We start from the raw sequence: 13,966 nt of genomic DNA on the forward strand, positions 1-13,966 counted from the left end.
GTTCACGCAACAGCACCAAAAATTACGACTGCAATGGACCTGAATAATCGAGATTGGACCGAGAATCACTGGAAACATGCAGGTGAACCACGTCTCTTTTCACACCAGATCGATGGTCGTATCCGGATGCGCCGTCAATGTGGCAAACGGCTACATCAAAAATCCACCGCACCACAGGCACAGATGGTGTATGTAGTACTATGCTATGGGTGATATTCTCATAGGTTCCCCTAGAACGTGCGGAATTCATCGAAGTGACAATGACTTCGGTTGACTATGTGAACTTAATTGAGGACCACCTACTTCACTTCACGATTGCTGTCTTCCCCGACGTCGATGGCTCTCCAAGAAGGATAACTGTCGCTCTCACTAGGCTAGAATCGTTCTACATTGATTTGACGAACAAGATAGATAATTCACGATGACGTCTGGGCCACCAGATCCGGGCGACATGAGCGCGAAGGAACATACTTGTAGCACTGTCGAATGTGAGATCTACGTTCACAAAACACTAGGGTGAAAGTTATGTGAACTAGGTGACCTGTGTTTAGATATCTGATGCCATCTGATATACTTCCAGAAGCCTAGCATGCAATCGTCGAATCCACATCACCCTGAATTTATGCTGTATTGATTTCTCATAGTGGAAAACGTGCAGTGAAAATGGGACTAATAGTGTTTTGGTTCATCGGTATATCTGCCCGGTTGGTCCCTAGTACTGAAAATTCGCTGCGATACTACGTGGTGTTGAATATGACTTTCCAATTTCCATCGACTCAGTATTCGCATTGCAGTCGTGGTGCCTAGACCACAGTATCGCAGCTGGCAATATCGCAGAATGATGTACCACAGTCTTGAATAACTCATGATGCTGCTGCTGTCGAAATCCGGCACGTGCTGGCAGACGGCTCTCCTTCTAACATGAGGCATTAGACGATCTTCTTACAAAGACTCAACATTCTAAGACGATATTTGAATGAGAAATACGATGTGTAAGCAATGCTTATATACAAAATGTTGATGGCTTCAACAGTAACTGCTGTTTGTGGTTTCATTAAAATGGTAATAATTTACTTATCCAAATATGTAGCACACTCTGTGTTAATTTGATGGTTGTTACATGCTAACTTCACGGTGCTGCAATTTAATCGATAGCAGTATACAAATGCAATAGACTTTTGTGGGCAAGTTTCTAGCGTAAGAGTGGAAGAATTTTGTGGTTTCAATTCGAATTCTGCTACAACGTGTGCTACAGTGATTCCCGCATAAGTGTTACATTCTGTCGAGGCATCGTCCCTCTGATAGTTCGCAATATTGAGTGGCACAGTTCAACAGTCACTTACTACAATGATCTGGAACTCCACTGGATAACAAACTGTACTTTAGATTCCGGAAGACAAAATGCATAGAAACTTCTGCTGTAAGCAATGTATAGCGCTAGTTCCTGCTCCTACTTCAGACTTGATTCTGTAGGTTCATTTCTGTTTACCATATGGTGGTGAGTATTTACAATCACTTCCATGCCATTCTCTTACGCCCTGAGGGTTTATGAAATAGACTTGGTCAGATATTTGTTTAAGTTACTTGGTTAATTTTAGACTCTTGTACAAACCGCACTGAGGGAGATTTCCTGGTGGAAAATCCCTCCTGTCTCTCAGTTCATCACAAATTGGTTAAGACTTCAGCGCGAGAATTTTTGTGCCATTCTGTAATCCTAATCATTTGCGTATTATCTCGAATATAATGTGTGATATGTAATTTATTCTAAGCAAAATTTACTTTCCTTGATGTTGCATTTCGCTCCAGTGTTAGTACACTGTATGATGAAAAGTATTCGGACGCCGAATGTAATACATAACTAAATACTAGTTTCTGGAGAGGCGGACTTGCCGTTACAGAAGCACGTGAGTAGTATTGGGTTGTCAGAAACGAAGCAGTAACTGCAGATTAGGCCAATCAGGCGAGACCAGTGACTTCCAGCGTGGGCTACACTCTAAGTAACAAATTCATAACGCATATTTCGAAGTTAGTTCAGCTACAAAAATCCACTGTTGATGATGTGATGTGAGGTGCCAACACGAAGAAACAATCATAGCTAACCGAAGACCAGGAGGAGGAGGAGGAGATTAGTGTTTAACGTCCCGTCGACAACGAGGTCATTAGAGACGGGAAGACCAGGCAGACCTCATTTACTGATAGGCAGGGACCATCGAGCATTGCAGAGGACGGTTGTAAAAGATTGTAAGAAATCAGTGGAAAGAATCAGTCGTGTTTTCCAAAGCGCTATCAGTAGTGTAGCTGACACAATGACGGCACGTAGTGAGTTAAAAAAAAGGATACAATGTTAAGAACCTTCTCATGAGCCACACATTTCTGTACTCAGTGCTAAGCGATGATAAAGGTGGTGTGAAGAGCACTGTCACTAGACAGTGGATGACTGGAAAAGAGTGAAGACGATGACTCACGCTATACCATGTGACAATCCGATGGAAGGGTCATGGACTGGCGAATGCCTGGAGAAGTTTACCTTCCAACATGTGTAGTGACAACAGTGAAGTATGGAGGAGGTGGCATTTCGGTACGAAGATGATTCTCCGGTTATGGTGTGGTCTCATTTTTGTGCTTAAGTAAATGATCATATTTTACATCATTGTGTACGGTTTACAGTAGAAGAACAGTTCAGAGACGATGACTGTTTGCATCACCATGACAGTGGATTCTAGCTGTTTGCGAAGACTGGACTGGCATTCCTTTACATACATTCGCGCACATCACTGAACGTATCCCAACCACAGTTCACGCAGTCATAATGGCCGAGGGGGTGGGGGGCACACACTTATTGTTAATGTCCTCTAATAAGGGTCCGTGTACTTCTGATAAGATATCTTACATTCCAAAGAGTCTGTGTTTGTTGCCTACCAGAGTAGAAAAATGTAGTAATTTAAATATACATACGTAATAATTCATAACAAAGCAACGAAAACAGCGTGTCAAATTTAGAAGAACGCAAAATCCCAAAGACCGGCTAAGTCTTACATAGGCTCAAAATTTAGGACGAACTTCAATGTGAGATGCTTTAAATAGTTTACATAACGAAACTCTGTTGAAAAATGACAGAAAATCCGAAGATATTCTGGTCGCATGTAAAGTGCACCAGTGGCAAGAAGCAATCATTACCTTCACTGCGCGATAACAATGGTGATGTTAGTGATAACAGCGCCATTGGAGCGGAGTTACTAAACACCATTTATCGAGATTCCTTCACAGAAGTATTGCTGGGCGGTGTGGGATCCCCATCAGACAGTAAAGACCGAGAACATCAAAATAGTTCAAAGAAGGGCAGTCCGTTTTGTATTATCGCAAAACAGGGTGGAGAGCGCCACGGATATAAGGCACGAATTGGATGGCAGTCATTAAATTACGACGTCTGTCGCTGCGGTAGGATCTCCTCATGAAATTGCAATCCACAGCTTTCTCCTCAGAGTGCGAAAATGTTTAGTTTCGCGTCCACCTGCATAAACAGATAGGATCACTAAGATAAAATAAGAGAAATCACAGCTCGCAAGGAAAGATTTCAGTGTTCGTTTATTCCGCTCTCTGTTCGATAGTGGAACGGTAGAAAAGTCGTAGGCGGTTCAATGAATCCTCTGTCAGGCACATAATTTTGAACTGCAGAATAATCATGTAGATATAGATGAAAGGAGATATTGAAAGTTTAAAAATCAATATAATTTATTCTTGGATTTACAATCAAATAGGTCTACAAATGAAGCAAGTACTGGATTTATTTTTGGGCGGCTCTGGAACTTCTCATAATTTTTACTTGTCTGCCTCATAATTTGGCCCCATTCCATTTAAAAATTAAAAGATTAGGCTCAGCTGGACTCGGGGATATAGTGCCCACTGGCATTCAAAATCGGAAAGACGAGATCAAAAAACTTCCCAAAATGTTACTTCGCAGTTGTAAAGATATTCATTCCGTTACATTGGTAGGCTGTTTACTTAAACTTCCTTCACTGCATTTCTACTGATTCTTCCTTCACTTCTTGGTAGCCATGGTTCATATTTGACGTTGAAAGACAAACTAATTACATTTTTGTTCTACTAAATTCATTATTGTTCCACAGATCACGTCGTTAGTGTAATGATCTCATTGATCAATGATCCCAAGATAGGTAAAGAGATCGCGCAATAATCTGACCTGTTTCTTTTTAAATCGCATTTGGTACCAAACCTGTAAGTTTCACATTCGTGGAAAGGTAGCATTCATAGCAAGTATAATGCTTTCTATTCGTTTAAGGGAGACGATATACAGGGTGATTCAAAAAGAATACCACAACTTTAAAAATGTGTATTTAATGAAAGAAACATAATATAACCTTCTGTTATACATCATTACAAAGAGTAATTAAAAAGGTTTTTTTTTTCACTCAAAAACAAGTTCAGAGATGTTCAATATGGCCCCCTCCAGACACTCGAGCAATATCAACCCGATTCTCCAACTCGTTCCACACTCTCTGTAGCATATCAGGCGTAACAGTTTGGATAGCTGCTGTTATTTCTCGTTTCAAATCATCAATGGTGGCTGGAAGAGGTGGGCGAAACACCATATCCTTAACATACCCCCATAAGATAAAATCGCAGGGGGTAAGATCAGGGCTTCTTGGAGGCCAGTGATGAAGTGCTCTGTCACGGGCTGCCTGGCGGCCGATCCATCGCCTCGGGTAGTTGACGTTCAGGTAGTTACGGACAGATAAGTGCCAATGTGGTGGCGCTCCATCCTGCTGAAATATGAATTGTTGTGCTTCTTATTCGAGCTGAGGGAACAGCCAATTCTCTAACATCTCCAGATACTGTAGTCCAGTTACAGTAGCACCTTCGAAGAAAAAGGGACCAAAAACTTTATTGGCTGAAATGGAACAGAAAACAGCGCCTCAAGCGAACAAATGTACAACTAGATGAAACTTTATAGCTCCCTTAATTCGCCGACAGATAGTGCTTAGCTCTGCCTTTTGTCGTTGCAGAGTTTTAAATTCCTAAAGTTGTGGTATTCTTTTTGAATCACCCTGTATATGCCTGAATGCTATGCTTATAAAAAAACTGGAAGTAATCTCCTATTTTCTAAGTAAACGTTAACGGATTTCATTTACAATTTGCGGGGTGTAAATTAACTGCGCATGAAAGTTAAACGTTAGCTATTCTTGAACCTACGCTTTGAGAAATGTGTGGATTGTAAAAAACGAGTTAATAGACTGCATGTCAACATTAGCAGATTGTATCAACAATAGAGGGAACATTAAAAAGAAAATTCTGAAAAGTCGTCATTGTGTCATAACTGGAAGGCAACAATTTCTTTTACCAAGGCCTTGTGTGCATAGCACTTGATAATTCCTTGCAAATCATTATCATTACAAAAGATAACCAGTTTTTGATCAATCCACAGTTGACAGGAGAACCAAAGTTCATCCACGAGATCAATCACCAGTAATTTGAAAAAGAGGCAAAGGTAATGGTGAAGAGACGACAACGAAGCGAATATGAGACGCAGAAATTCAGTACACTATCTATTAATATACATCTAACATAAAATATACGGGTCAATGTATTCGAAAAGAAAAGAGAAAAAAGTCCAGGTTGGAGTGGTAGTAATTTTACGAATATTTCGGTCGTTTGACTCTAGCTGAACTGCGAAGTTTTGGAATTAATTGCGATCCTTCTTGCCCAAAACATCGTCTGGCGGGGTCTCTCCCCGTGCACCAGCGGCTGTCCATCATTCGAGGTGGATGGGAAATGCATCTTTTGACAGAATATATTTACTTTCGCGATACTTGTATTTGGGTTTAGGTATGCTTTCAGAACGTTTATAAAGATCAAGGAGTCGATGGTGATAATTCTTGTGCCTTTACGAACACTGAAAAGAAATATCTCTTGTTTTACCAGTCTCCTGTTCTCTTAATTAGGAAATCTGGAATCCTAAATGGCCAAGAGAAAAACAAATGAAAATGGTCGTTACAGTGAATCGTTATACAAGGTCACCAACCGAAACTGTTGAAATACTTCAAATATGATTCGATCAGAGCCCATAAGTTATTATTGATTGGATTGAACAGTTTATTTACAAAGCCGTGAGAGTACCTTTTACAGATTTTATTCGAGTGACAAGTTTTTTAAGATAGGTCTTTGATGGGGAATGGAATTAAAGATTTCATCAGCACCTGAAACCTACCTATTAAACTGAAAGTTTTATGTGGTAAGTCTGAGAAACGCATCAGCTTCATGGACTACAATAAATAATATACAAAAATTATAGGACGAGTGGCAGTACGTGCTTAAGTTTTATCTGAGTATAGCTTCAAGTTTCTACGCCATAAAAAGATACTTAATCGATGAACAAGAACATTGAAAATAAAATACGATTTTTTGTTATTTCTGCTTCATACGCGATATGAAACTCACTTATTTGTGAAACGAAATCAAAGTGAGGGTAACTCAAAGGAAAATTAAATCTTAAAAAATAAGAGTCACCTAATTCTATATATTTCTTTCGAAATCTGTCTTTCTTATCAACGCAACAGTAGCTGAATCGGCGAAAATTTTGTAAACTAAAACGGTGTTACTTGTTTTGAATTCATTTTTAATTTTTTTTAATATGTTACACAGAGCTTTCTCTGTTTGTAATCTAGTTAAGTCAGGTAACTGAAACCAAACTTGTCTTTGTTTGTTCCAGATGGGGTCCATCGTATTAGGGAGACGTCGCAGGAGTAGCACTGGCGACCTGGAATGACGTTCATCAGGCCAATACTCAAATATCCGATTAGGGACCATCACTAAGTGAATGAGAACAAACTTTATCTGCAGTAGTGTTCAAGCATTCTAGTCAAACTTTCCTAAAAAAAGATTCAGTCCAAAGTAAAGAAAGAGGATATATTACATTGGTAGAAGTCTGAAATAACCGAAGACTATTTTAGTTACGAAAATATCATACATGTAACTTCCCGCAAACAATTACTGTGAAGTAAAATAGCCGAATTCCGCTATCTGTGGTATCCATATTACGACTTTTGCTTTCCTGTTTACATAAATGTTAAGTTTGCGCATTTGTTAAACGTTGGTTGTTCAGTGCTGATTTTAAATTTAGTAAGAACATTGAACGTAATATATGCCACGGTATTTATGGGAAATTCGTTTTTATTTTGCAAATTATTGGTTGTTCTGGACGCAAAGGAAAGAATTTGAAAGATGCTTTTGTGATTATAGAGGAATTATTTAAAAGAAATTCATAGTCACAGTTAAGGACATGTATTTAAAGGAAAGAAGAGCCGTAAGTGATTAGATAATCAACTCACACTGAAGAACGTATTGTGAGTTTCCCTGGTATTCCTCAATTCTGGGACATACACGGGTTGTGTGGGAGAGAAACGCATGCCTACAATACAGCAAAAATCAACCTCAGATATGTACTGACGAAATACTGGAAAGAGAAATCAAATACCGAGCCACAGCCCTGTGCGAGTACGAGAACCAATTTTCATATTTAGAGTGACATAAAAACTGCAGTATAAATATTTAGAGGATCTTGTGAATAACCAGCAAGGAAAATAAGATGTGATACTTGCCTGAGACTTGAATCCTGATTGTGGAATCACGAAGATCGGTTAAATTTCTCCGCTTGTCTCCAACGCGCTGAAAATAAAGTCAAATTCCTCACAGCATATGTATTGTGCAGCACTCAGTAGATTTCAAAGCAAAAATAGATCTTGGATGTGAAGTCCCTCGTATTTATCGTAACTGACACACCTGGTCTAATCGTCAGACTTTGTTGAAGAGAGCAGGTTGGGAATCACTGAACCGCTCGGTTACTATGTGTATATAATGACAATTTTAAATCACTTATTCCAAACTGCTTAGAATTGGAACAGTACTGCAGTGTCCGTTACGACATGAAATTTCACAGTTCTGAGACCATGACATTTTAGAGCTATCATAACGCCTATTGCCACAGATGGACCAAAAGTTTCAATAATTTGTGTACTAAGATGTTGATATTAATGTGAAGTGCAGCTCATCGATCTGCTATACAATTCTATAGTGACGTCGTCACATTCAGCTGGATTTAAATGTATTGGATTTTGTAGCTTGACATTAACTGTTCAATACAGTTAGTATTTACCAACATACTAATACGTTACTTATGGATTTGTAGGGGATTCCTCAGTCGCATAATAAAAAAAAGTTCATAAAGAAAATAAAGGTTATTATTTCTCACTCTTTGTAAGAGAGTAACAATTTCGGACAACAGTGCGGTATTTATCTAGTCGGTCTTCTCAGAACTACGTATAGACAAAGAGAGAAACACTAGTTGAAATATCTGAGCTTTACTTGGAACAAGAGAGGTAAAACGTAAATGAAACATTATTAATCTGCAAAGAAATATTTTTCAGTTATATTTTGAATAAATATCTGTTGACTTATGGAACATTTATCTACCTACTGACCTACTGTGGTGTTGTGTACTCACATATATCGAGTATCAGACTTGCAAATACTTTTGCAAGCGTCAGACAAAAACTTCTGAATAAGAGAATACTATACCCATCAGATTTTGAATATCTGAGATAAGTCCCGTTTGCGATAGTGCATTCCAGTTTCTTGTGCATACCTGTACCGAAGAGGTGAATATAAGTTTCCGAATCAGACGTATAGTGGAAGAGATGGAGATTGACACAGGTGACTGTTTCTTGATGGGCGGAAGCAATACGACGAGTGCGGCTTGTGTGATGAATGATACTTCCCTGGTAAACAGAACCTCTCCACTATCAGGAAACAGCAGCGATATTGACAACATTCCATATACACTACCTTGGTGGCGGCAAATCTTATGGAGTGTCTTCTTTGGAGGCATCGTTATAGTAGGAACCGGAGGAAACCTGATTGTGATGTGGATTGTCTTGGCGCACAAGAGGATGCGCACAGTTACCAACTACTTCCTCGTCAATCTTTCGATAGCTGATGCGATGGTGTCAACACTAAACGTCACCTTCAATTACACGTACATGCTGAACAACGACTGGCCATTTGGGGAGACGTACTGCAAGATCACTCAGTTTGTCGCCGTCCTCTCCATCTGTGCTTCGGTCTTCACGCTCATGGCTATATCAATCGACAGGTAAGAAACATTCACTTGAGAAAAGGTTAGTGAGCGAAATAAGTACAAGAAATAAGACAGGGGCAAGAATAATTACTAACGAAAATTGTTAATGGCAAGGAACGTTTCAGAAATAATTGTGGTTTCTTATAATAAATGAGATACGGTGGCTGAAAGAAAATCACAAAATCATGTCTACAGCCTAATATTTCTAGCGTATATTTCTAGCCTCTGTGTTGCTCTATAATTTAGTAAACTTATTTTAAGGAAAGTATGAGAATATGACTGTATTTGAAACAGAATATTTTGAAGTAAGTATCCTGGAAGGTGAGCAATGGTAATATTTTGTTAACCCGAAAATGCCAAGTAGTACTTTGGTTCGGAGCGCAGGTTAAACTTCAGGTTTCCTTTTAAATCCCTAATGAAATCAGTTCAAAGATTAGAGGAGTGCGAGGGCATAATGTCTCCATTAGGGCCATAGCCAGTAAAATAATATGTTGTTTAAACCAGTCTTTGTACTGAGGAGAGTTTTACATTTTATGTATCCTTAATGTTCTTGAAACTATCAGAAGAAGCAGGTTACGGTAGATCAGTATCGTAATACTTTTCCTTACAAACAATAAGTCAAAGAAAAAGAAGATAAACTGTATATACTTTGGGATTTGCCAAATAATACATAAATTTTCTTCCCAAACTATAATCACTAAGGTTTTGCTACTAGATGTGGAAAGACCTATGTGCCCTTATGGTGGCTTTCCTCAATCGTTCCACCATTCTAGAAACTGAATTATTGACGTGTGGCTGCATTGTTTCAGTGAGGTACTAGGTCATTTAAGTTCATCTAACTTGCTTTGTGCAGACAGGATATCCTTACTCATTTTACGACTTCCTCAATAGCAATCTCCGTACAGTATAATATTCACTTCACAGTTCCATTAAACAAGCATGGTATCATTCTGTTACTGATTTCTCACATTTTGAGGTAGGATACAAGAAAATTAGAAAAGCTGTTTAGCAGGTATTCCGAAATTTTACACTTTACATCACAATGAAGTTCCAGATAGCAAACAAAGAAAATCATTCTGGATGCTCTATTTAACTACCAGTCCGAAATTATGGGTCTTCGTGCTTATAATTTTAGGCCTCTGTTTCATCCCACTCATAGTGTTGATAGACGTCGAAACTGTTTCAGTGCGAAAATACCGATTTCGCTTATTTTCTCGTTTCACATTCTTCCAGTAAACGATAGTTCGAAAAGAAACCATGCATGCACAATTCTCAACGCACATCAGTGAAAACAGAATGCACCTGTGGAATAGTTTCTGTAAGTCTGGTTTTAATAACGTAGTTCTCTTTGTGAAACTGTAGAGATACACGTTTCACTTTTCCACAGTAAATTTATTGTCACACTGAAATGAAAATATTCATTGTTAAAGTGTACGCTCGATAATAGGATGTGTCTCTTAACGTTTAAGGCTTCGCTTGTCACTGCGTTAAGGAAATCATTATGAGCAGTTTCACAGACGTCGCAACTGACATTTCCGTAACAAACTGGATTTAAAGGTAACAATACGCTGAATTTACCGCCAAACATAACCAGCAAATCTGAGTAATTTGCATGCCAAGAACCACTGAAGGCACGCCTGAAATAAGTACCTAAAAATATCTTACCACAAAAATTACCTATACTATAACGCCATACTTGCAAATATGAAACAAAACTGTCACATTTTCGTTGTGATGTTTAAATGGGGTGAAAATAAGAAATGAGGATAACGCCTTCCTTACCAAATTACTTGACAAAGTAACAATGAACAGTTTAGTCCTGGAATATTTACGCGTATTTCCAAAAATTATGGTAATCTAATTTCTGAAAAGCTCGTTGTATGACGTGGTGAAATTAAGAGCAAGAGTTAGGGACAAGGAGTGATGAACTGAGGAGCAAGAGATACAGACAAAGGTATATGTTAAGCATCAGTTTTAGATGTTCTGGATGAAGAAGACACTGGCAGGTCATATGACAACCTGAGCAGCCAGCAAACCCTAAGTGCATGGGCTTTATGTAAGAAACTCAATCATTTCGGAGGAAGTGATCGACGATATCTCACGGCACTATGAAGTACAGATTCTGTTTCTATTACAGATACCTGAAGGCAATGACTGTCACTGACACATACTCTATTCATTGCACAATCTGGGCCAGTGGAGTCATATTTCAGTAATCGATCTAAGAAGTGGGTATCACCAACTACAAGTAGTACCTTCGTACATCCATAGTTGAAATGGAGGACAGTGGGACGTCAGCTGGTATCAATTTATATTAAAAATTAAGAAATTTCTCCAGCGTTATTTAAAGTGTCGATTTTATTTTGGCAACTAGTTTCAACGCTTTAACAACGTCATCTTCAGGCCCATACATTTGTTCACGTCAACTGCGTGCGGATGGTATTAATATACAAGTAGTTAACAGAAGATAGACCGAAAACTGCCTTCACAACACCATCGCGTCATTTGCAGTATCGTAGAAAGGAATTCTGACTTAAGAATGGACCAGCAACATGCCATTCGATGGCAGCTTCGTTAGTGTGATCCCTCCTTTTCTTTAACACAAATGGTCCATCACCAGTGACGCATGATACAAGACACCATGTACTTACAAGTAACAGTGCTCCAGTGTATAGGAAGCCACACTGGGTACCCAATCATCTGGAAGTAGTGATGGAAAAATTTATTGACCAGAAGCTACATAAAGAAATAAGAGAACATACTGATAGTCGATGAATTGCACATGTCCTTATCGTTGCCAAGAAATCACCTCATGGTACTATGAAGTATAGACGCCGTTGCAATTACAGATACTTGAAGACCAAGGCTCTTCACTCTGACGCATACCATACTCATTGGAGAATCTGGGTCAGTGCAGAAATATTTCAGTAATAGATCTGAGACGTGAGTATCACCAACTAAAAGTAGTTCCCGAAGATAGGCTGAAAACTGCCTTCACAACACCATCGGGTCATTAGCAGTATCGTAGAATGCCATTCGGACTTAACACACCAGCTACATTTCAGAGACTGCTGGATAGTGTCATTCGTCGCATGAAACCTAAAAACTGTACGGTGTACTCAGACAACATCATTGTATTTCCGAAATGCATGGAAGAACACATCAAATATTTGGAAGAAGTACACTGCCAGATAAAAAGGTTCGGAAGGAAGACTTTTTAGAGGTTCCCGATTCATTAAAGATTTATTGTTGCAACGCTGCACTTCGAGTACATGATATGATTACACTTTGAGATCAGCATCACAAACAGTTCTGAGGTACCAGATATCGAACCAAGCCAGAATACCCATAGAAGTACACTACGTGATAAAAAGTATCCGGACATCCCCAAAAAATAAGTTTTTCATTTTAGGTGCACTGTGCTGCCAGGTACTCTATATCAGCGACCTCAGTAGTCTGTAGACATCGTGAGAGACCAGAATGGGGCGCTCCACGGGAGTCGCGGACTTCGAAAGAGGTCAGGTGGTTGGGTGTCACTTGTGTCATACGCCTGTACGCGAGATTTCCACACTCCTAAATATCCCTAGGTGAACTGTTTCCAACGTGATAGTGAAGTGGAAACGTGAGGGGACACGTAGAGCACAAAAGCGTACAGGTCGACATCGTAATGTGTAATAGGCAGACATTTATCCAGACCATTACACAGGAATTCCAAACTGCATCAGGATCAACAGCACGTACTATGACAGTTAGGCGGCAGGTGGGAAAACTAGGATTTCATGGTCGAGCGGCTGCTCATAAGCCACACATCACGCCGGTAAACGCGAAACGACGCCTCGCTTGGTATAAGGAGACTAAACATTGGACGACTGAACAGTGGAAAAACGTCGTGCGGAGTAACGAAGCACGGTACACAATATGGCGATCCCATGGCAGGGTGTGGGTATTGCGAATACCCGGTGAAAGTCATCTGCCAGCGTGTGTAGTGCCGACAGTAAAATTCGGAGACGGTGGTGTTATGGTGTGGACGTATTTTCATGGAGGGGCCTTGCACCCCTTGTTGTTTAGCGTGGCACTATCACAGCACGGGTCTACAATGATGTTTTTAGCACCTTTATGCTTCCCACTGTTGAAGAGGAATTTAGGAATGACGATTGCATCTTTCAACACGATCAAGCACCAGTCCATAATGCACGGCCTATGGCGGAATGATTACATGACAATAACATCCATGTAATGGTTCAAATGGCTCTGAGCACTATGGGACTCAACTGCTGTGGTCATAAGTCCCCTAGAACTTAAAACTACTTAAACCTAACTAACCTAAGGACATCACACACATCCATGCCCGAGGCAGGATTCGAACTGCGACCGTAGCGGTCGTGCGGTTCCAGACTGTAGCGCCTTTAACCGCTCTGCCACTCCGCCATGTAATGGACTGGCCTGCACAGAGTCATGGCCTGAAACCTATAGAACACCTTTGGGATGTTTTGGGACTCCGACTTCGCGCCAGGCCTCACCGACCGACTTCGAACATCTCCTCAGTGCAGCACTCCGTGAATAATAGGCTTCCATTCGCAAAGAAACCTTCCAGTACCTGATTGAACGTATGCCTGCGGGAGTGGAAGCTGTCATGAAGGCTGAGAATCTGCCAACACCATACTGAATTCCAACATTACCTATGGAGGGCGCCACGTACTAGTAAGTCATTTTCAACCAGGTGTCCGGATACGTTGATCACAAAGTGTACATAGTGTAGATTCCACAGGTAGAAATGCAAATGCTGCCTCTAGCGTCCAGTTGATCGTGGAGACG

General features: G+C 40.0%; 1 protein-coding gene across 1 annotated transcript in view; it reads left to right on the forward strand.

Annotated features, from left to right (window-relative positions):
- Positions 1 to 13,966, forward strand: part of LOC124722430 (tachykinin-like peptides receptor 99D) — a 650,670-nt gene that overhangs the window by 71,893 nt on the left and 564,811 nt on the right. The window contains exon 2 of the mRNA XM_047247593.1: positions 8,821 to 9,166. Coding sequence (XP_047103549.1) covers positions 8,821 to 9,166 — 346 coding nt within the window. The remainder of the gene's footprint in view (positions 1 to 8,820; positions 9,167 to 13,966) is intronic.

Source organism: Schistocerca piceifrons, chromosome X, assembly GCF_021461385.2.
Source record: "Schistocerca piceifrons isolate TAMUIC-IGC-003096 chromosome X, iqSchPice1.1, whole genome shotgun sequence".
NCBI classification, from domain to species: domain Eukaryota; kingdom Metazoa; phylum Arthropoda; class Insecta; order Orthoptera; family Acrididae; genus Schistocerca; species Schistocerca piceifrons.